This window comes from Liolophura sinensis, chromosome 6, assembly GCF_032854445.1.
Source record: "Liolophura sinensis isolate JHLJ2023 chromosome 6, CUHK_Ljap_v2, whole genome shotgun sequence".
NCBI lineage: Eukaryota > Metazoa > Mollusca > Polyplacophora > Chitonida > Chitonidae > Liolophura > Liolophura sinensis.
This window is the reverse complement of record NC_088300.1, coordinates 66,648,506-66,673,798: the sequence shown is the minus strand read 5'-3', so window position 1 is coordinate 66,673,798 and position 25,293 is coordinate 66,648,506. Positions and strand designations below refer to the sequence as shown.

General features: G+C 38.0%; 2 protein-coding genes across 2 annotated transcripts in view; both read right to left on the bottom strand.

Moving 5' to 3' along the window:
- The window catches only part of LOC135466702 (girdin-like), a 58,431-nt gene extending 40,948 nt beyond the window's left edge, over positions 1-17,483 (bottom strand). The window contains 3 exon segments of the mRNA XM_064744353.1: positions 14,855-14,960; positions 15,651-15,739; positions 16,900-17,483. Of these exon segments, the coding sequence (XP_064600423.1) occupies positions 14,855-14,960; positions 15,651-15,739; positions 16,900-16,944 (240 nt within the window). The 5' untranslated portion in view covers positions 16,945-17,483.
- A 1,996-nt stretch (positions 17,484-19,479) lies between these two features.
- On the bottom strand, positions 19,480-24,770 carry LOC135466663 (ubiquitin-ribosomal protein eS31 fusion protein). The gene is made up of 5 exons (XM_064744288.1): positions 24,762-24,770; positions 23,472-23,519; positions 21,665-21,719; positions 20,177-20,394; positions 19,480-19,707 (listed from the first exon to the last, which is right to left on the bottom strand). The coding sequence occupies exons 2-5, from the start codon at positions 23,517-23,519 to the stop codon at positions 19,555-19,557; spliced, it is 474 nt and encodes a 157-aa protein (XP_064600358.1). The 5' UTR covers positions 24,762-24,770; the 3' UTR covers positions 19,480-19,554.
- Between the last annotated feature and the right edge of the window lie 523 nt (positions 24,771-25,293).

Sequence of the window (25,293 nt, the reverse complement as noted above, 5' to 3'; positions counted from 1 at the left end):
TAAAGAAACTGTCATGGAAATTGTCAAATATATTAAAAAATTCTATCAATGTTCTTATAAAATACTTTTTTGTGGCAACTAACTGTAATAAGTGACAGTATACAACTTTGTTTAAATGTTACAAAAAATTGTCAGCTGACATCTCTGAGCTGACCTGGCCCCTGAAGACTGAACCTCGTAGATTTCCGCAAAAGTCTAACATTGAACAAGGCTCAGTTATTTGGAGAAAACATCAGTTGTTAAAATGCCAGCTAATTTAATCTAATCCAATAAATACACCTCACAGTGACAACAGACAAGCCAGATTTGCACAAACTGAGGTCAAGACATTTTGAGCTCCGGTAGTAAATTTATGTAGCAAGACATTAAGAACAGCCACTGTCAACAATCATGTCCGACTGAACCAGACAATATAACAAATGCCACAGATTCCAATTGTTGGACTGGGATACAACATTCATCCAGGTGTCACCAGGTGTCACCTGCTAGACTATGCTTGTCTGTCTGACAATAGCCAACTAATTAGACGGGTTCATACACCTTTATTGCCTAACCCACTCTTCTTGATTACCTTCCTGTGTATAATACCTGCGCTTACTTTGGTAATTCCATCCTCAATGTGACCTAAATACTTGTACTCCCATTACAGAAATTCTTTACCAGAAATCAATTTGCTAATGGATGTTCCCATATCACAGATATGTTTAGGAATAGCTGGTGTGGGCTACAAGTTCTAATTTCTTGGTACATGTCTACTATGGCACTGATTAGGCCAACTAACTTAACTTAAAGTGAAAAATATGACACTAAAACTTAGGACGTTAAAGTTTTAGTAAAGCTATACAAAAAAATGTATGCATAAATTCTCTTTTAGATCTGGTTATGAGACCTCCTACAGAAAATTCTCACTGTGTGAAATCTATATTATTCTTAAAATCTGTTCACTCACGCAGCTTATTAACATGTGAACTAGAGGAAAAGAGAGCTCCATTGAGGCAGCTACAGTTTTGTTTATTTCCTAGGGTACAGGCAAGCCGTCATAATCTGGAAAATCTAAATCTTCTGATGTTATACAGGCCAGCCAATGAAAGCTAAAATTTCACTTTCTTCAAGTAAGTGTCCTTCTCAGTTCCTAAGAGGTAGCTTTTGTGTCAGGGATTGTTAATCAATGTAAAGAAACATCTACTTCAGCTTGGTCAAACTTTCAATGTGGAATGTTTGGGGGAAGTTTCACTTACATGTTTACACCAAGGCAGACAATAAGAAACAGACTTGTCTCAAGCTTAGTATATACTATCAGTATACTTACTCCTGTCCACATAAAAAAGCCACATAAAAAACTTGTATCCCTGACTCCAGACAAGCTGATTAAACCCTGGCTGCTTGTTTGGATAAGACTTACAATTTAGCACCCAACTTTACCCCTTTAATGAGCTGCCTAACTCAATGTTCACTTTGTCCCAAGGTTCTTTGTTCCCAAGTGATATCCAGTCCTTCATGTACTGAGCACAAGCTTACAAAGCTATTGGTGGAAACAGTTATCCAAAAGTTTGTTGTTTTACAGACAGCCATGGGAGAAATCGAAAACACAAAACCTAGTATGGGGTGTTTTGATCCTGACCTTTCAGATCTGAGGGATTTATTTTGGATATAAGTTTTTAAGATACTGTCAAGAATACGTGAAAAAATAGTCTGTCAAATAAGAACAAATAGATTATAAATTGGCAAGACTCTACATGAAAAACATAAAATCACTGATATTGGCAAAATTGCTTAAGTTTAATGAACATGCATAAAAAATGATCATAACTGAACAAATATCAGAAAGATGTTTTTCAACTCTTTTCACGTTTTCCTTTCTGGAACTGGATAATAATCATCAAAAAGTGGTGCAAGAATTTTTAGCCACTTGAACACGTTCCTTTCTGGATGTAAATTTACAAACATCAAATGTTCAGGCAAGAACATTTCTATGACTTTCAGCCAATTAAATAGAAGAAATAGCATCAAAGAAACAATCCATGAGACTTCTCCGCCCTGAAACCCTTTTCCTTAAACTGAATCACCATGAGGACAACTACTTTCTTTTTCTGTAAACCTACTGTGAAAGGCAGAAGACCACAATGTATGAAGTACTTAGAACGAAAAAACCAACTTGCCTACTAAATACTACAGTACAAATCATCTGTTCCTTCCATCAATTGAGTTATTTGTGAGAATGTAATAAGCCAGGAGAGTCACAAACAGCTTGTCCATGAAGTGGGCATGTCAGGAAAGAGACAGGTAGCCCAGCCACAAGGGGCATGAAGGGCTGGCTGAGGAACAAGATAACAATGGATGGGGTCAAGTGATGTGACACAGGGGGCAGGGAATTCAAAGGCACAGGACAAAGCCTCCTCTTGACACTTTTATTCAAGTCCATTTATGTCAATCTTTTTGTCCAGACCTTCTCCTTCCTGTCAGCTATCAACACTGTAACATCCCTCCTCCCTCCCCTGAACTTAATAGGGGCTTTCCCTTAACCCCCCCCCCTCAACTTCATAGGACTTTCCCCTCACCCCCCCCCCCCCCCACACACCCACTACATAAATCAGCACCCTGCAGCTGGATGTGAGGCAGTCTGGCACCTCAGGTCCCATACCCACTAACAAACTATGACCTCTTCATCCTTATTTAACCTCAGCCACCTATGACCTGATTAAGATCATGGTAATTTAACTGAATGGGCCACACAGAGGGAGTGGCAATAAAACAAAGGTTTAACATAAACATAGACATGCTCTCTACTCTTCTCACCAGATCAGAAACTTTGAAAGTTACAGCTTACATGGGTAACTACCCCTGTACAAAAATCTGCGTGTCCACATACATGTACATGTACATTAAGTTTACCACAACTACATGAATATATGTAAATTACACTATATTTAAAAAAAAATATGGAAGTCATAATCACAGGTTATGCCACACATGCATATGTTTTGAACAAATGATGCTGCACTGACCCTACCCTTGATATTAATGTGTTTGAACATGCAAGCAGCTTAAAAGTTGGGTGAGTGAAATGCTTTTTATCCCTCAATTTCCTTTTCAAAGTCAAGGCAGAAATTAGGTTTGATTTGGAAAGTTGGCCTTGTGAGAGGCACAATGAATCATGCTCCAGCTGGCGAAGGTGGGGTGGTAATAAATCTCCTTCTAATAAATCTTAGAAGACAGTTTACAACAACAGATTTTAGGCTAAAATGTCTTAATAATTTTTGTGTAACAATTTCTTGATTGTTCTCTAGAGTTTGCGGCCAATTTCAAAATGGAAGCTCTGATACAGAATCCTAGACACAGTCTGCTCGACACAGTGTACCTACTTATGCTTAAAGTGTAATTTTTTCTGTAATAAAATTCAATATGAATTGTTCCGTAAGGTTTATTTATTTATTTCTCTTCGGAAATGAACTGTTTCATGAGACCTCAGTTTGGGCTCGCCAACCTGGTCCCACGATCAGCAATGATATACATATACACGTATGCAGTCAGCTTCATGCAAGATGTTTTATTTGTGGAAGATCTGAAGTTTCTTTTCACAGTCTTGAAATGAATAATTTAAAACTGGGTGTCAGTGGACGAATGTAATGTATCAATAATGGAAGGTGAAAAGTTTAATCACTTCATTGTATTCAATACAAGTACCTCTGCATGAGGTTCAGAGTTGGTCGGCCTAAACATGTGTGCGTGTCTCCATGAGCCTTTCACCCTAAAACTGTCAAAATCCTGCTTTCCTTTCCCTGCCCATATTATCGCACTATAAGCTGTCACGAAGATTTTGTCGATAAGCAAGAGAGCATGGATATTGCCTTTGAACAGCTACATTCCACCGAGCCAGGTTATGTTTGAGTAACAAATTCTCTCTAACAGGAAGGACAATATGCAGACACAGGTTTTGCCCAACTTCCAATCCCTAGCTAAATATATCTGCGGAGTGGCACACTCCCTCCTCTGTCAATGGGTACGTGGCCTAAATATCAGCACCAGTAACCACCGGTCACTCAGGTACCCCCTGAATGAAATATTAGTACACCAGGTTTGTCTGTAGTTTTCTATTTACATATATCGCTTACCAAAATACATCTTATCCCCATGTGTTCTGATATGTGGTTACATTGATAACTGCTTTGATGAAAGAATGTTACCAGTTGCCTATTCAGTCATATCATATCCAGTACAATTTTCAACATACAGTTCTCAGTTGAGATATCTATCTCCTGAAGGGAAACAGAATCAATGTTGACTGATTGAATGTGGAGACAGTGACTGTTTCCTGAGTTACACCTTGGTCATGCAATGAATACCTAAGATTCAGCTCAAGCTAACCACAGCCTGGACTTGCCTACATGTATATCTCACACCAACCAATCACAATCTATTCTGTATCCGTTTAATGACTCGCATTAACAGGTGCTCTGTCAGTTTACGAAATCATGTGACTCAGGGTCTTGGTGGTAGGAAGTGGGCCACAGTGCTTATAGGACAGTTTGATTGGTCTTACATGAAGTCTGTAGAACAAAACCTGTCATCCACCAAACATGACATGTGCTGTGCCCTTACCCTAAATGACCTAAAATATCATCCACAAAAGCGCATTTTCAGACGCAAATAAATGTCACAAAATAGTCTTTTTGATGCTGAAACTTACAATTTTCCAGTTGAATATCATCACACATACCAAGGAAACAACAGAACACATTTCTAAAATCAACAGAACTCTCAGAATAAGGAAAAATGGGAAAGTTAGTCATGGACGAAATTTGTTGTCATTTTGGGTAGTCGTATGGGTGAAAATCTGTGTACCACGTGTAAAATCTTGTCAGTTATTGCCAATTTAAAGGCTGTCATTTTATGATGGGCAAACCCGGTTTCCTCCACCCATGAAATTGACAAAGCTATAAGTACAATATTCTGGATAATAAAATTAAAGTTGCTAGATCCCTACTGGGCAGAAAGTAGAAAGGTACACAGAAAAAAATCCCATCCTAAACAATTATATGCCTCAATTTTATTAAATTTAGCTGAATGTCATACATGATTAATGAATAAAAATGCACATGAATAAAAGCATACAAACAAATATGCGCTGTGACGGTAATTGGTATTTTACCTGCTCACAAAACACATACCTAATTTGTTAAGAAAAATGGAAAAAAATCCAAGTTTAAAAGATTATCATGAAGGGAAGAATGTACCTTTGTCTTGTCAACAAACATCCACAGAACAGATGAACTGACAGCAATTAGAGTATTTGTACATCTACGCTTGCTTGCATGTGTTATATTAATATACATAGAAAAACACCTGTAAGGCATTTCCCACATCTTCATGCACATCGCACAATATTGTTAATCCAACACCACTGTAACTTAAGGAGATTCCAAAGAAAACACAGTGCATGTTGGTTTGCACAGAACAATAGATGTAATATAATGTAAGCTCCCATTAAACTGTGACTCACAATACTGCTGCTGTGGTTACTCATGAATCAACACTCCTATTATGTTCTTTTTTTTCATTTTTTTTTCTGATGACTAATTATTTAACAAAGTTGCCTTATTAAACTTAAACTTGATTCAACAAATTGTCCTACAGAGATAAAAACCAAAACACAGGGTCATCACTCCTATCAAACTTTCAATGGAATGTTGACTGCATTCATGGTCAGCTATTTTCTTTTCTTTATCTCAACATTGTTTCCTTTCATCTTCAACACAATTATTATCAAGCTGGAATACATGTGCACTATATTCCAATTTCCAACAGAAAATCTCATCAAACTGTCAAACGTCTCAGATTTAGGAACTCATAATTCTAATCCCATACAACACAATTCTAGAGCACGGAAGAAAGAAGTGAAAAGGCCTTTCAGACAAATTATTTCAGAATCAATCATTCTCAAGAAAAAATGAAAATAAGGTTCTTTACAGGCACACAGCCATAAACAAAATATTCCTCCCAAAGCTTAACCCAGTGAAGAAATGTATGCAAATATTTTGATATTTCACAGGAGGCAGCACGTCCAGATACAGACGCGTTTTATAGCTGAAACATAATACTGAGTTGATTTGGATCTAACTTGTGTTTTTCATGAATAAAATTTGCTGAGTTACAAGTTTTCAATGAACATGCTGACAACTTGGCAGATAAACATTATAGAATGCAGCATTTTTTTTTATTTGATAGGAGTTTAACATCAGAATACTCTGAACAGTATCCATGTAATAGTATCCATGTACAGTATAACTCTATGATGATAGCTACTTTCCTAAATATGTCACGAATTTAAGCTTGGCACACAAGAGCAATCTTAACCATAGTGCTCAATCCAAAAAGCCATTTTGGAAAACTGACAAGTCTTGCAACATTCAAAGTTCATAAAAGGATCTAAAAGCCTGTTCTGTGATCCAACTAAGTCTTACATATAAGGGAAAAAAATCAAGTAAACTTAGCTTGTAGATGAAATCGCAATGTAGAATTTGTGAAAGCAACCCTTGCAAAACATTCATTATATCCATATGATGGTGGTCATAAAAATAAATGCTTATGTAGACAGTTTCACCAGGCTACACCTCCACCTAGCTTCATATTAACATATACAAACTATTGTTTTCAAATATTCCTTTTAATAAACATGTGTATAATTATAGCAGAATTTTTTTTATTATGCTTTTCACAAATCACTGGATAATCTGTGACAAATCACATTATGAACTAAAACTACTGAATTTGGTTTCCATAATTCCTTAAATTTATAACTGGACATAACGTTAGCCTTTGTCAGCATTGGAGACTTAAGAGGTGAATGTTCTAGTAAAATATTAAAACATGCATAAAATATGCGTCACCCTCCCTAACTTCACACTTGGCAAGGAAATGGCTGCACAGCCATTAAAAGGCACCCGGGAGACATCAATCTAGTGTGTCCCAACAGAACAAAGCCCAGTCAGTTAATATCATCTCCTCAATCAGTCTATATTAAATAATCACATTAGGGACATGTATCCTGTATTTCCAGCTGTGAGGAGGCAGTCAGGCTTCCAGGGGAGTCGGTGTCTCATGTCAGGGTAGGACACCTCTGCACCGCCATGAGTGGATTCATTAAGCCCTGTTACCTGATAATCACACCCCACCTGGGACATAAATAATTCAACCAGTCCGCTAACAGAGCCTCTGCTCTGTGAATCAATAATTAACAGTACTACTACCACAGCAGTCAACATTTTGTGGCCACATTGAACTTGCTCCTCAGTGTGCATAATGGAGTTAACTCATGATAACTGTGCGCGCACATATACTCTACTCAACAACGGTACATCACTCAACTCCACACAAGGATCTCTTGATCTGCAATCCCTGTTTGCTGATAAACAAGCTCATAGCATGACAATGCGCTGTTAAATGAAATCAAGTTAGGTACATGTAGTTTAAAGGCTTGATATTTGCTCTGGCAAAATGACAATGTTGTCCTAAACTAAACTGAACATCAACATTAATGACATAGCCTGGAAGTCAATTCTTTGGCAATGTGAGCAAATATTTCGGGTAAAGTACCTCCTTGATAAACAGTGACAAAGCCGTGTGGCGGATATACTAAGTCAGTATTGAAATGGTTTCACATGGTACTAACAAATCATCATTATTTCTTTTAGTGCTTGGGATAAGAGCTTACAAAGTGGAAGTACTAAAACATCAGCTTTGAAGATCAATAGCTAAAACTACCTCGGAATTCAAGTAAGGAGATTATATGAGCCAGGGCATTGCAGTCGGTAACACGCCTGAGTGAGTTAGAACTGGTATGGTCATGGTCCGACACAGGTAATGGAGGGTAATGGTATTCAGGGGACCTTACAAAATCAATACTACAGGTACAAGACAGGCACTTTCCTGCTGAGTATTAATTCTGGGGTGGCAAAAGAGCAGCCGTCTCTCAGTCAGCGTAATTACGGTGGGTGTAAAGTAACACCGAATGTAATGAAATTAGAGATGGTGCACACTAGGGCTTGGGACACCAGTTCAGTAATTACAAGAAGGGGCATTATATTATAGCTACATAGACCGGCACCTTGTCATTACTTGCATGCACAGCTATATGGTCGAAGTTGCGTGAATGAAGCTAAATACAAGCTACGCAGTGAAACAATTATTATCAGATCCATTTTAACTGCCTGAGTGATGCAAAACTTCAAAAAGCTAAGTGCACATCAGTCAATCTTACACACGGAACAATCTAAAAATATAACTGCAAACTGTTTTTTGTAACAAAGTGTTATCTACATTTCACATCATTTTTACGCTCTCAAGCCCTTGATGTTTTGAGATATGCTTCGCCTTGACCATGCAGACCCTGTAATTACATATCCAGTAGGAAGAGATGTAAGACTACAATTAACCACTGCAGCATGTATGCTGGTTTTCTGTGGGAATGAGGTCTTTGTAAGGGGAACCCCTAGCTCACTGCAGTAATATTAAACATCTAGGCAGTACGAAGACAGACTCAGATTTGCACTGGTTCAAATCTGTACATGTAGACTGCTGTTTTTAAATGATTTTTCATAGTGCTCTTCTGTTCCAAATAGTTTAAGTACGACATACTGGTACATCCAAGAGATAATTGCATGATTCGCATATACATCACCCATAATATGCAAACATTGTACCTAACTTCATCAATCCTTCCCTCTACCTGAAGGAAGTCACTAAATGTGTTAATAAAAGATTTAATAATATCAACAGAATCGACAATAACTTAATACAGTTACTGCAAGTTAAAGAACCCTACTTTTCTTGTAATTATGATCATTAAATAATTTAACTGTCAAGTTTCTGTAAAGGGGACTCCTGGATACAAAAAAAAATTAAGAAATAAGAAAAGGGCTCAAGAAAACCTTGCTGTGCCACAAGAAAATTTGATCTTTAACACCCATGCCTGCTAAAGAGATGTGGTTTGTACAGCAGATTCTTCAAAAAAGTTGCACACATGTATATATCATTAGCAGATTTTACCTACAGAGACACGCCCTGGAAGCATACAGGTACATGTACAGTCAGTATGTGTACATATGTACATACATGTTCACAGGTTGTGTTATCTTCCCAGCCATTCACATTTTACACCAGACACAAGAATGCGCATATCCCACAGGTGATATAAAGAAAGTTTTATCAAGTATACTATATCATTAACACTGGCAGCCGACATCAGATCTTTTACTTTGGTCAATAATATGATATTAGAGTAAACCATATAATGGGAAAATCTGTAATATGTCAACATGGCTGGGCTGTGATATGCCAGTTAGACCTTGACATAGGTACATTGTACCTGGAATGTGTGCATGCAGTGCACTCTACAGCCAAGTCTAGCCCTTTGAAGCCGGGGATATTTGGTCCATAAAGAAACTTTTGATCCTTGGGGGAATAGGTCAAGTTCTTTGTACTAACACTTTGTACAAACATTAACAGTACATACTGATAAACACAGGTGAGTTAGACAGGTGAGCTTGTTCAAATGTGAGCAGGATGTATAGCTGTATCAGGTATGACAGCTGACCCACCTTAATACCAAACAGTTGCAATGCAACAATGGGCCTACCCACATGTATCAATCAATATAAGATGGTTTCTTACACTGAAGTGAGCCAGTGAATTTCCTTACAAAAAGAATACTCTTGAAGTATTATACACTATCCAACAATTATTTATTTATTTGATTGGTTTCTTGCGCCATACTCAAGAGTACCCAACAATTATGCTTTGGTTTTTATGAAAATGCAATCCCCTGTACACTGGAATACATTTTTTTTTTTACACCAGAATGCAATCATTTGCGCAACAAAAAGCCATCACTTGTGCACCAGAAAGCCATCCTTTGAGCACAAGAATGTATTCCCTAGTACACCAGGATGCAATCACTTGTACAACAAAAAGTCATCACTTATTTGTACCAAAGAGCGTAATAATTTTACCATAAAATGCACATGGTCATCACACAAGTGAGCAAAATTTTTCCATCAACAAGAGAGAAAGTTTCACTGAATGTGTCTTGGAATGCAATGTGTCATAGAATTTAACTTCAGACCTACACCTTTGTCAACCCTGAAAACTGGTCGCTATTCCTGAGCATTTCTCCGTATGTACACAAATCACTTGTACGAATGGATGCATGGTATATGCCACATTGGCAGTACCACACGCATATCCTTGGCAATGCATCACCTTGGTAACAGGTATCAACATGCAACATGATGTCAAAATAACATGCTCAGTAAACCGTGTAATGACTGTGTGTTGACATCTTACTCTTAAGCACCACCTGTATTTTACATAAAATATGCATGCATACATCTTATTACCACAACTAAGATCTGCATTATCTTTCTGTGCACATAATGCATCCTGTCTGTGGACAGTTAAATGGCTGTTAGGTGAAATCGGCTGAACAACTTAAAGCCTTCTCTTAGATGTTTGAAAAGAGATTGTATTTCTTTCCCGATGGACCAGCACATAGATGATTTAGACTGTGACCTAGTGTAATAAATTCTGGGCAAACTTGAAATGATTTTTCAAGCAGGTGTCCAGTCCAGGATAAACTCCAAATAAACTGACCTAATTCACGAGCCAAAGAAGATGTAAAAAGTTCATTAATGAAAGTCGGTAAAGTTTTACACGTAAACTGAGAAGACAGTAGAGGCAATATTTTGGGTTCCCAAATTCAACCAGACCTCAAATAGCAGGACTGAAATTGTTTAAAATGTACACTGGACAAGGCATTGCTTATGGGTTACAACTTCTTGGTTTATTGTCACGACGTTTCGATGCAGATACTAGCATTGTTATCAAATATCAATCACTTGATAATGATGCTAGTATATACATCGAAACGTCGTGACAATAAAACAAGAAGTTGTAATCCATTGCCAATGCCTTGTTTAGAGTACTTCCGTGCCAACTTCTAAATGCCACTAAAACAAGTTATGTTTAAATGTGTTTATCTAACTTCGTGTTGAATATGTGATTTGATATTATTTATCCAATAATATGTTAAGCCTGATATTACACACACACACACATATATATACATCTCAAATTTTAGCAAAATGATATGGCCCAAAAGGCACCCAACATAAGCAGCTGTATTTGGCCCTGTATTATGTGATAAAGGTTTATTTGGATCGGAGAAAGGGTTTATTATCAATCTTCAATCGCTTTGTCTGCAGAATGTACCATACTAGATTTGGGCAATACCAATATCTTAGGTATATGTGCATTCAAGCCTCCAATGTGTTTGATCAATTACATGTACATGAATGATAATAACCACATTCCACGAGTCCAAACAGGTGACAGCAGACAACTTGCTGTTAATCTTCTTCAAAAGAATAACACAAAAACAGTGCCAGACTGTTTAAATGCCTCTTATAGACTTATACCCTAATTGAATTCAATCATCCGTGAAACCAATCTACTTATTTTCCACTACTGATACTAAATGGTTGTGCACTGGCTTACACTGAGAATGTCACTGGGTACAATTTTGTTTTTATTGGTATTTACAGACTTAAGTGAGTGACCAAAGATTACTGAACAAAGGGCAATGTACCACTGCTGACATCTGTCTGACACTTCATGGAAAACACAGTAGGGGGTGAAGTAGCTAGTCAGTGGTGTCTGGGAGGCAGAAGACAGATTCTACCCCAAGGGTCTCATTTTGGGCATTTTGGAGCCTGTTAAAAAGGTTTAGGGTCAGAAGTCTGGGATGCCAAATGCTAACTATTTTTGCTATTTGCATATATAAAAATGGAGAAACTGACAACTTTGTATATCAAAAGGATGCTAGAACCACAGTATATTCTGCTAGATGTACCCATGGATTTGTATCCCCTCATCATGGACATATGGATACATGTTTGTTTTCTTGGAGATATATATACATGTATATGTTTACACTTGTCCACAGAACATACATGTAAATGTAACATCAAAGATCCGAGAAGAAACAGATACTCAAATGTAGTACACAAGGCATGTATGTAGATCAATTTTTCTCAACCTACCTTGTAAATGATTTTGCCTCCTGACATCACTACACAACACAGAAAGGTGCATTTTTTGCACAGTACTGTAGGCTGTACACCCTATATACATGTACATGTAATGCACCAAATGCTTCCATGTGGGTATTTCAGTAGAACTCCATGTAACAATGCATAAAGTGACATTCATTTATCCTAGTATCTGAGGTTATGAATGTTACAAAATGACCTGTCCATTTCAATAACACTGGCACAATTTGTCTAGGACAAATGCTGCAATACACTGAATTTCTGTGAGGAACACAAAACTTTTGATTTTCTTTCATTGAGAATACAACAGATAAGCACTATCTCCTGCAGAATGGAAATGAATGTTCTTCACAGCCATTATTGCTCTAGGTTTATCCTATTAAATCTCGGGACCGGTAGATCCAGGATCAATCCTTGGTCGAGTCACACCTAAGACCTTAAAAGAGGAAGTTGTAACTTCCTCGCTTGGCGTTCAGCATGAAGGGGATAGTGCAACGACTGGTTGACCCGTATCAGTATAATGGCTCGGGCGGGGCGGCTTACTTGCCTTCGGTAAGTCGTCTCAGTGATGCAGCACTAAATAAAAGAGCGGTGGAAATCCGTCCTGCAACAAGGAGGCACATTACACGTGCATGCACCCTAATGATTCCTTCGTCGTCATATGACTGAAAAATTGTTGAGTACGACGTTAAACCCCAAGCACTCACTCACTCCTATTAAATCGACAGTGGAACTTTTCAGACTAAATCTGTACTGACAGTCATGAACCTAAACAGCTTCCTTATCTGCCCAAAGCAAAGTTCTGTTTCTTTCACACCAAGATGTCTTTACCAGATAATTTAGGCACTAGTGGTTTACCTCGGGCCTATCTCTATACACAGAGTTTTGTTTTACCCACTTCAGCTGATGACCACAGAGGCCATTCAAAAATATCTCTGCTGGTCAGAAGGTGGGCCCAGTTTCACAAAGATGTTGTACATGTACAATAATCGCACATAAAGGACAACGGTACAGTAATAGTGACTAACAAAATATCGTACAACCAATATACAATAAAAAATGTTGTACACCGTTTTGAAAAGAAAACATTCTCATCTCAGCTAGCCTTTTCCTTTCTTATCATGGTACTGAGTTTCCCTCTAACAAAGAATACTTTAAGAATGGCCCAATACAATATGGCTCCCCCCACCCCACCCACCCACAAAGCAAAGGAGACTAGGTTGAAGTCAAGGAGATTGCGCAGCTGGTTGCCTGAGTGAATATATTTAAAACACAAGTCAGCTGTAACATGCCCCACTATTGCACATGCACAGGTCAAATGAGTGGCAGACTATATGTACATTCTACATTATAAACCAATTTACTATACAACAAAAAGGCCAATTTGCCAGTTCATATCACAGCTTCATTGGTTAACCGTTTTTCTATGCAGCTATAATTTATATGTTCTCGTCGGTTTTTATTTTCCCACATACATGTTCACCCATTTGCGTGTGTTTTTAATTATGTACATTTCATTTGTACCCAGAAACAAAGCTTGCAAATTTCCCATAGCCAAACTCTCCTGCCTAAAAGAAAATTGCTAAGAAATCATTCCGGTGTCCTTCAAAACCCAGGCTTCTTCCCTTTCCTCTCGCAAGGTACAATTTGCTAGTAAATGAACGTACATGTATATGGACATAAAGACAAAAATAAACATACTGAGCAAATAGATGGTAATAAAATGACTGGGAAAAAAAAATGATAAAAGACCTCCTTTTAATGTTGTCATGCAAAGCAGCTACACGTATTTTGTTCAGCTATGGGAACAGATTCAGCATTGAGATAAACAACACTTTACAGCTATATCATCTGTTATACTTAACTTAAATAATGAATGTGAAGTGCCACAAACCGTCTTTCACAGTGTGACACACACACACATATTCACCGTCATCCATATGAGATTTAAGAAATACATATACATAGGTACTACATCACTAAAGTCTCAGGTCATGATTTATCAGCAAAACAATTGGCGATAGTAATCATATGACAAACTATGGTGTGTGTAAGTCAGAGTCATGTTCAGAGCTTTGCATAACTTAACTCACTACAAGTCACGAGTAGGAATTCAGCTACGCAGTCATAGTAATACATGGTAAAGCATACTTTCCCCATACATACTGTGTAGTAGCCTACCGATAACAATTAATATATCTCCCACATCTAGCACCTGGCATTAGCTACCACAACACTGTTCAACATTTGAAAACCTTTGCTATAATTCAAGTACATATTTATGCAGTCACTGAAAAGTGCATTAAGTCTTACGCATGGTATTGCTTTCATATAGTCTGGTCTAAAGTCCCATTTCTTATGCATTAGTATTACACGAAAGAGACTGGTAATTCCGATTTATTCAGTTAATAGTTTTTTACTACCATAATTAAGATTTTTCACCTAAATATGACAGCGATTGATTTTATGAGTGTAGGAAGCCACAGTGCCCAGGGTAAACCAACGCCCTGTGGCAAGTTACTGACAAACTTTCCCATGTGTGATGTAGAGGTATGTACATCTTGATGGTGGAGGACAAGTGGTCACCAAATAAAGCTAAACTGCGTAAATAATGATCACAAAAACATTGTTGACAGTTTATTGTTACCAAGGTAAAGGCCCACGAACAGCCAGAGCGGGTGATTCCACAAAGGTTATTACAAAGTACACCAGATACCATATTTCAGGGAATGAAGTCAGTGACTACTTACTGTGTAGTAAGCTCTGATGTTGTTGATGAGGACATCCCAGTTTAAGAGACGTGTGTTTTCATCTTCCACATCTCTGACGATGTTATTATAGCCAGGCCTGGGGTCACTGAGGGTACAGACAGGAGAAAATGTACCATTTATACGCATAAATGATTATGGTTTAACACCACATCGGCAATATTTCAGTCTTGCTGTTGCAATGCTGAACTGATATTTCTGTAATATTGTTTAAGGTTGGACAAGTGTCAAGAGAACACATTTCGCTGTATGTCACAAAGAGGTGATAAGAATAAAATCTTCTTGTTTTAAGATACACGAATAATTATGGCATGTTAATGGGTTTTCTGCAGGTTCACCAAAATGGATACTGCTCTGGAGTCCAGACAACTTTATATTCTCAACAAAGCCCCAAAAAGATTGAGAGATAAGGAATCTAGAAGTTCTCTGTCCAAGGCTAGGTTTGATCCCACATCTAGTGTGCCATAGCTACTACGTAATCACTTTTGACCACCATGACCCGCTCCAAGGTGCTGATTTATTCCAGTTTATCAATTTGCGTGATCAAATAAAGTTATACAACTGATGTAATAGCCCAGAATTATCTGACAGATAAATTAATATGTATCAATCATGAGCAATTTATGGTAGTCATGCTCAATAAACTCAACACCAATAATGACGTGATTTTGCCTCTGAACAATTTGTTAATTAGGCCTTCATACAATTATAGCTGAAAGAACACTATGAGTATGCAGGCACAGCTTTATAATATTTTTCTGAGATGTGAGTGACTTACATTTGCTGTAGAACATCATTCAAAAAGACCCCATCATATAAATCCTTATACTGAAGAGCTGCAGAACCCTCTGGCTGAAAGGTTTCAACCTGTAAAAGACACATTAAATCTGACAAGTATTTACGAAGAAATGTTCTTTCCTGCCAGATTAGTAAATACTTACAAATATGTTTTTTCTTTTGATTCTTTTCTACCACCATACTCACCAATACTTCCTTTATACAATGGCAGTCACTTTTATGGATGGAGGAAACTGATATGTCAGTGTAAACCACCGACCTTTGGCAAATTGCTGATAAACTTTCATGCGTATGATACACACGTATGTATGTACACCATATTATTGAAAGACTCTGTACAAATCATTTCTCTATACCCCACCTTCTGCCAGAATGCTTAGAAATATTGGTTGCAGCGGCGGTTGAAAAAATTGAAGAATTTGAAAATGAATCTACAAACCAACAATATAAGGAATGATTTATAATACTGCATTGGAAATTTCATTATGAGTATGGCTCTGTGGTTTAAGGTGTTGCCAGCTATACGGGTGTGACGGGTAAATGTGTATGTACCTGACAAGGTGTGTCGATTTCTTTCAGGCTATGCCGTTCATAAACCTAACTGCAGTCACACCGTAGTGAAATTTTAGGCAGTTTATCATAAAAACTGAATAACCAAACAAATGACACACTGAAGTTTGAATTTGTTTTACTACCAGCTATGCAGCATTTCTTGGGATGAGATTTTCGCACCATTCCATTTGTTATACATTATATGGTCAATTTTATTAATAACATAATAAATGTGAAATTACATGTATGAAATATCAAAATTACATGCATGCATGAAATATCAATTGTGAAGGAAATATATCTTTTAAGGAATTTCACCTAAATATCGTGAATAATAAACATGTTATATTGATACATGTTTCTTACAGAAGAGCAGTTTAGAGAAATTCAGTATTATAGGTAAACACAATGATAGAACAGGATATGCGATGAGACAGAATTAAGTGATCCATGAACACTGTAAGAACATACAAAACAAATAGTATCAATATTTGTCATAACAATTTACAGAGCCATAAATCCACAGTCCATGGGGTTACATAATCAGTAAAGGTAAAACCTTCTCTAAACTAAAGCATGTTTACTGAACACTTCAAACTTGCACATTCAGTTACAACACTCACATCTGTCAATTGTAAATTAAACGTTTGTAGCACTACTAGCAGTTTTATACATACCCAAACAACCAGAGGGGATGCCATAAAATTCACTCCAGAAGACATAATTCCAGGCACGTAAATTCTCTTGGCCTGTAATTATAATACTAAACTCACAGAAGTAAGTTATCCTAACGTAGGTAAAGGTAAATCCTGTCTGGTCCACAGCACGAAACTACCCTGCACATAGAGCATTTTAGCATTCCAATCTTGCAGAATGGTGACTTTCTCCAGACGTAAAACACAGCAGGTATATTCCGTGTATTATATAGAATGGAATGCGGCGGGTCGGTATGTGGCTATCTAAGACGCACTGACGAGACCGCAGATAAAGTAAGACAGGTATGATCATGCACGGCAGCCTACAACACCACACAACACTCTCTCAGCGGCCCGTCGCCACTCCACCAAAACACCGGTCAATTCGGCCTAAAAACACTAGCCACTGTCAACCGATCACCGGCCATTCCCACTGAAACGACATGTTTATCACACGTGCCCACGAAACTCGCCGGTACTAATGTCAGCTAATTCATTTCTCATACAACATTCCTTCCATTACTTCACAAAAGTCCTGCTAGTGTCGTCCCACTCATACTTAGCGTGTCCCTTGACAATGTTGTAAATTCGAGCAGCAGGTGTCCGCCAATCACATCCCTGCTCCCACGACCTCTGACCTCAATTTGGTATCCATCCGCTAATCGGTACAAGTAATCAAACCGTGGGATTACTAGTGGATTGTTTGGATATTTCAGATTTTAGCGCACTGCTTAAGCCTTGAAAAAACTATTGCACTGCGATACTGTATGGCTTATGAAATATTCTGCTGGAAAACTTGAGGATCTATGTTTTCCTCGTAAATGGGACTACTTCTACGCTGACAGCAATAGTAAAGCAAGGGAGAAAAATTGCGGGACATGTACTTCTTTCAATGCGCAATTCAATAAAGCGTATTTCGATTTATATCAAAATTTAAAATGGGTTGTGACTCAAGGCCTTGTTTTGCTTGTATCTCAAGGGGCTAAGATTGTGAATAAATAATAATTATGATGTCAAGGATGAGGTTAAACATTCAGTAATTTGAAGATTTGGCCAGTTTCCTGAACCTCTCAGAATGTTGTTCAACTTCTGTCTTCTGTTTGGAAGTCTTCATGTCCGTCAGCGTCTTTATGGTAAACTCTGCGATCAACCAGCAAAGCACCAATCCATTCAGGTTTGGCAGCGACCAGGACCTGAATCCAGCATTTTTTTTTTACGATAGGATTCTTCGCCCTTTTCCTATACTTCCCTCTAGTCTGCCGCGCACGTGTAAGTGTCTGACCGAGTACTGTCCCTTTGCTAAAGCTTGTCTTGTCTGGTTGTACCCTCCCCACTTCACCTACGTATCTGAAGTGATGGTGGCCGCTGTGCTGTTAGCTTTCTCACGTGCTTTCATTTAGAACTAGTTCACTCATTTCAACAAGTAAAAAACAGAAGCCACCAAATCGTTTTCAGTAAGGTCTACAAGTATTAGTTTTCGCGAGATAATGAAGGAATGTACTCCGTGGAGAAATACAGGTAAACCACCATGGTTTCGCAGGTTGCATAATTATGTCGTCTGCTGTTTAAAGGCTGGACTAGATCGTTCTGTTTGCTGCTTTGGAAATAAAATGTATTTGGTTTACTCAATGTGACCCTATGGAATGTCTCGCGTCTCTTCAGATCAACCTAATTGTACCAAATAAAAGTTAGCAGATTTATTAGATAGAGATATCACTCATTGGATTATGTAACGCGTATGTCGTCGCACGTGCATTTATCATTGTGATTGATCTTTGAATAGCTTGTATGTTACAGTGCCTGCCTGTGGCTGACGATTATCAGCAGTGTTTGACTGGGCAAACTATAGCTTGAACACATAAGGTGTGGGATCAATCCCAGAATCTGACAGAAAACATTCCAGATTTCCACCTTCACGTTTCTCAGATACATTCAGGCGGCATTCAGCAGTGGTGACCATCAGCCATCTTGTAAGAGAAATATTCTTGAGTTGGGCTGGACAACCCAATCAAATGCTTTACAGTCAGTTTTGTTACATCAAAACCTGTTTATTTCTCCCTTCAGACCATTGTTCCTTTACCTTGTGTTTATTGTCTTTTGTAACATTATTTCAGCTCCTACAGGAAACCTTTGCAGGTATCACAGAACAGAACTGGCGTTGTCACATTTTAGTGTACACCTTGCCAATTGGCCCAATACAAATTGTTTTGTCACATTTTTTCATAACTAATGGCTGTACTTATTTGATCGGTGTTTTCCGCCCTACTCAAGATTATTTCACCTATGCGACGGCAGCCAGCATTTTGGTGGAAGGAAACCAGGTAGTGCCTGGGGGGGGGGGGGGGGGGGGGGGAAACCCACAATCATCCGCAGGTCGTCTGCAGACCTTCCCACTTACGGCCAGAGAGGTAGCCAGCAAGTGAATACATGTAAATGATGATGACAAAAGCCTTTGACCAAGGCTACAAGGCTAGCTTTGCCACAAAAATATACATTATATGATCGATGCTCCCTGCCACACTGAGGAAAAATTTATAAGCAAGCCATTTGTAAGTAAACAGATGAGTTGTATAAGGATTTTTTTTGCATGATTTATTGATCACACTAGATTGTGGCAAATGTACAGAAATCAGTGCTCTATGCTCGTTCCTCTGGTTTGTTGAAGACGTACGTCAGACAACACTTTCCACAGTACTGTCTGTCAAAGTGAGAGGCCATGAACACTCCAGCACCACACTCCTCATTGGGGCACTCCCGACGTAGACGTGTGATTTTACCATTCTCATCCACCTAAAACAAGAAAAATCACACAAAATTTATATACTGGAAAATGTATCATCATTATATCCTTGCTTTTACAATGCAGTAATGACAAACACGAGTTTCAGAACTGACACAGCATGGCACAGCAGTTTAGTGGCCAGGATCAAAATACACATGATCGTCCTATTCCAAACTGAAGCAGTTCCTAAAGTACACGTTGTCATGAAAACCAATATATCACAAAATGAGGTATTATTCTAAATCTTAAAGTCAACAGCCATCTCTCCTGGTGCTAGAGACAAAAAGTCAACCAAGCAGTTTTTCCCATCAACTGATAATGCCTGGAAGTTTTCAGAAGGAAAGACAACGCCGTGCCATAATATGATGGATTTATGAACAACAAAGAGCCTTCCACATCCTATTGTTGAAATTTAAGAGTTACTAGGGTTCATTATGCAATTCAAATTGTTTGCTGACAAAGCAATGAATTTCTCACCTTGTAATATTTAAGAACTGCGAGCTTAACCTTCTTTTTCTTGTGTTTGTTCTTCTTTGGGGTGGTGTAATTCTTCTTCTTCCTCTTTTTGGCCCCACCCCTCAGCCTGAGCACTAGGTGGAGCGTGGACTCTTTCTGGATGTTGTAGTCAGACAGGGTGCGGCCATCCTCGAGCTGTTTACCTGCAAAGATCAACCTTTGCTGGTCTGGAGGAATGCCTGAAATAGAACACCCAGAACAAATGTCAGACATGAGATTTATTCATTTATTTGATCGGTGTTTTACACCGTTCTCAAGAATATTTCACTTATACGACGGCGGTCAGCATTATGGTGGGTGGAAACCGGGCAGAGCCCGGGGGGAACCTATGACCATCCGCAGGTGGCTGACAGACCTTCCCACATACTCAGACATGAGAACTATTCCTGTTATTTTTGTTATTCAAGTCAAGGTGAGAGAAGTTAACACTATTAGAAAAGAAAAAATTGACTTTTGTGCAGATATAGACTGTGATACAAGCACATTCAAAAATGGAGTCCACAATCATGAACCTGAACTGAACATCATCTCTATTAAAGAACACTGCTCATAACAACAAATAAACAGGATACCATGATTAAACCCACTCGACATTCCCTGGCTTTTCTTGAAACACACCTGTGCGAATACATAAACATGCTAAGATGTCATTGTAAGGAACCTAAAACTGGAAGGTTTTCCCACTGCTCAGAAATTTGGTAACGCTAAGGGTAAGATCAGACATCTGTCAGATGTGTCCTAAGCGTGTCATCATTGCAGTGACCAGTGACTGGAAATGTACACACGAATATTTCATCACACATTGTATTGATTTTAGAAAGGTGATTTGAGAGGTGTTCGGAAGGCAGTATGATATCCTCCTGGGAAGATGTAAATTTTAGCACGATTTACTTGCCTCCAAAAATGCTCTTGCAGTTGAATTTTGAGGTCATTTATGGTACATACTATAATAGCCCCTGAGAACTGTTGAAGCCAAGCACTAAGATAACAAAACTTTTTAACATTAGTTTCTTAACTCAAGTAAAAGTTATGTACAAGAGAAAATTCAAAAACACAAACCTTGGAAATATTAAAAATTTCAACTGGAGACTGGAGTCTGAACAACCAAACCATTACTGCCATTTTAATTCAAAATTTTTAAATGCCGTATTTTTACACCTTAAAAGTTCATAAGTTTCAAAACCTGAACTGACAAATCAAAATCATAATTTTAACATTAAATGACCATTAAATCTAATGCACTTGAACACCAAAAAAACTAAAATTAGACAAGCACTACGGCTACTAACACTTTACAAATCTATCCGAACACTCTCCTGCTAGACCACATAGCTCAGAAATTTGGTAACGCTAGAGTAAGATCAGCTCTGTGTCAGAAGTGTCCTAAGTTTGTCATCATTGCAGTATGGTCCAAACAGGGTTCCATAGACACTCTTAATATTCACATACCTTCTTTGTCTTGAATCTTGGCCTTCACATTTTCAATGGTATCACTGGCCTCGACCTACAGGTGTTAATATGAATACAATTAAGTATTGCATGTGCTTCAGTATTTTGTATTTAACTTGTAGATGACTAGAACACTGCTCAGATTCACTTTAAAGAAAAATCATCAACTTCATATGGTGTCCTAAGTGGTAACATCATAGCAGTGTAGTTTTCGACAAGTGGATATTAGATCAATATGACAAAATCAATAATTTCTCATGTTAGCAAGATGTTCATTCAAGCATATTCTGAGGTTATTTTTCTGTGCATATAAAATTGTGAAGCCTTGAAATTAGTCAATCCAACCACTGTAGTTCTGTACCCAAAATCAAATTGAAAGGATGCATAAATCACATTGAAAGCTGTTCTTTCGTTTGTGAAAATATCGAGGAATTAGGGTAAGATTGGTACCTGGAAGTTTTAGGTATGTCCAAACTGGAGACTGGACCTTGAGCAGTATATAAGAGTATTACCTTAGGTAATCAAATGTGTGATGTCACTGAACAAAATACACTGAATATTCAGGCCTTAATACACTCAAACTTATTTCAACTGAATATCAAAACCAATTCTGAGTTCACTGGCTGAAGCACTGTCTTGTGTGCAAGTGGACCAGGAGATACACTGCTTCACTACAGAAGACAACAGAACTATAATCTACTGTCCAATATAAGCACAGCATCAAGAGCAGTGGTGAAGTTGAAATTAATGAACCGGTTTACACTAATATTAGCCTAAAGGATACAGGACTATAAAACAAAGACTACGTTTCTATACCAACTGAACAATATTATGCCCCGGAATTGTTAAACAAATTCATTTTGGAGGTATTTTTACAGTGGTTAATTACCGCTCTATATTACACATATTTTCAGTCAATGGTTGGATTTTTTCCAGAAATTACATAATCAATGATCTTGCTCAGAACTCCCCCGAGGTGAAAAAAGCTTGGCGAACCATGTCGCTACAGTGCAGGCAAGGTGACACATAAACAGATACTGCATGGCGTCTTCGGGCCAGCTTAAATCCCCCTCTGCGCCCCTGTGCCCGCCCCCATTCAGTCTGCCTTCCAATGGGCATCGTTGACGTCGCAACCGCAAGCTACTTAATTTCCTGACTGTCCGCTGGAGCCTTCAGAAAACTGTACTTTGAAGCTATTTTTACCTCCAAAATGAAAATTGAAAAATTTGTCTGTACTGTTATATGTTGTTCCATAATAGTCTGCTCATTAGGAAATCAAAAGGAGTTTCATGCGTCCTTTAACCTTAAAATGCAGCATTGTTTATAAATTTCATTAAACTAAGAGATATACAAGTTGCAACTCGCCATAGTGATCAAGGAAGTTATTTTAGAAATGACAGCGCCAAAGGACACTAAATATATTTTCAGTTGTGATTTGCCAGTTTTTCCATATGTCAAAAATAATTTCAATCACAAGTGGACCACACACTGAAGGCTGAATTTCAACCTCTATTGCTATTGGCCATCAATGAAGTCATTATCTCCACTGGTTTGAACTTTAGTAACAATTTTCTTTCATGTCAGATGTATCATAATCAATTCCTATTGGCCTGTTGTCCTCACACCACTCAGAAATACTTTACAAAGTAAAATCATCAACTTCATACGGTGTCCTAAGTATGAACATCATTGCAGTGGAGGACAGCAGCCATTAATTTGTTGTACAAATCTAGTCTTAACTTGGTAAAATACCCAATTACAAAACCAATGGGTTTCATTCAAGATTTTATGCGCTTCGGTAACTTACCTCTAAGGTGATGGTCTTGCCCGTTAATGTTTTCACGAAGATCTGCATCTGAAAACATTATAAAAAGTACATATTTTTTTCAGGATTTGATGGAGGGTCTTAAAACATTTTACAGAAATGTGGAACTAAGAAAAAAATTGTCTAGGTTATTGAAGATCAGAAAATTTCCAGAGCATCATCTTCAATCCAAGTCAGAAATTTGCACTGCATCGGTCGAAAATTTGACGGATTGTCAAAATTGTGGATAGTTGTACAAACTATTAATGGCCCGAGACTAGAAAGCCACTGGGAAGGACAGTAAATCACCTTTCAACAATAATCCAGTCGTTTGAAATTTTTGAATTGGACAACCCAAACCCACATCTGGCATGATTGGAATTTAACTTCGGGCAGGGTGATGGGCCACAAAAATGTTATCCCACCCAACATTCTGTTTACTGGGCAACACTCTTAACACAGAATGTCTGGTAGGATAAAATCTTCACAACCCATCTCTTTGCCTGAAGATGAACTCCAAAATGGCAGATGTTGGTTTGAGTTGTTCGATTCAAAAATTTAAATGGCTAGATACTGTTAAAAGATGGTTTATGAATGCTTGTCTTTGACATATTACATTTCCAGCAGTTTAGGTATTCGGTGGATAATGAAGATACGGTAGGGGTTTTTTTGTGAATTTTTTTGTGGAAGTCTATACGAGTGAAGCTGATTATTACGGTAGGAACGTCCAGCTTAGCTTTGGGCTAATTGGTGAGAGGCTCCTGGGTCAAGAAGCCATGTAGACATGCTAACCACCTCGGCCACTGAGGTTCCACCTTGTTTTCATCTTGGACATTATTCATGCCACACTATGTTGGCTCTAAGTTTAAGAAATGTCTCAACTATTCCATTTAACACAAATGAAATTTTGAAACCAAAGCAACTTGGTTTGCTCATCTTTCATTAGAATTAGAATTAAATGATTCCTAACCATTCAATCAAAACTGAAATCCAGTTTTCAAAGGAGATGGAAAAAAAAATCAGGTCCCACTGCCTGGTCGGAAACGATTAGCGTAAGAAAAACTTGAAAGAAAGTCCACGTTTAACATTAGTGTTGTTGTTGTAACACTGCCAAATGCAAGAAGCACACGGCTTCAAAACTCCCGATAACTGAACAGCGGGGCTGCTAGCCTCCTAAAACAAAACCTTTTTAATTTTTTAATGAAAACAGACACTAAATGAATGACCGTGAATACACAATCTACGAAAACAGGTCATTATTCAGACATTATTTTCTTTCCACATGTGTATCACCTTCGCAGTTCGGCTAGCCCCAGATAAAAAGACAGAATGTGGGGACAGCCAGCAGCGCAGAGGGAGGACATAGCCTCTAAACCCAGGTCTCTTCAAAGCATATTTAAATGGTATCGACATTTCTGTCTTCATTGTAAATATTTTGGCTTGTTTATGCTCTTGGCGAATATTTCTACGCACAGAGATAAGTAAAAAAGACGAATAACTGCAAAATAATGAAAATGTTGATGACATGAAAACTAGTTCCGGTACAGGAAATTATCTTTACTTTTTTCTCCGCCATTAAACCCTCAGCAATGCCGTAAAGTATGCAGTTTGACCAGGTTTTCGGGATAGTTTTGGCATTTTTTTTTGTCACACGTAAAGCTTTGAAACACACATTTACTGGAATACGTACAATTTCCAATGCTGGTTACGTACTTGTGTATCAATGTGGGGGACCTCTTTTAATGTTTATTAACAGCTACAAAAAAATAGTCCGTTAAAATAGTGCAGAGGTGCTGATTAGTAGCATTTCCATCTGATGGATATT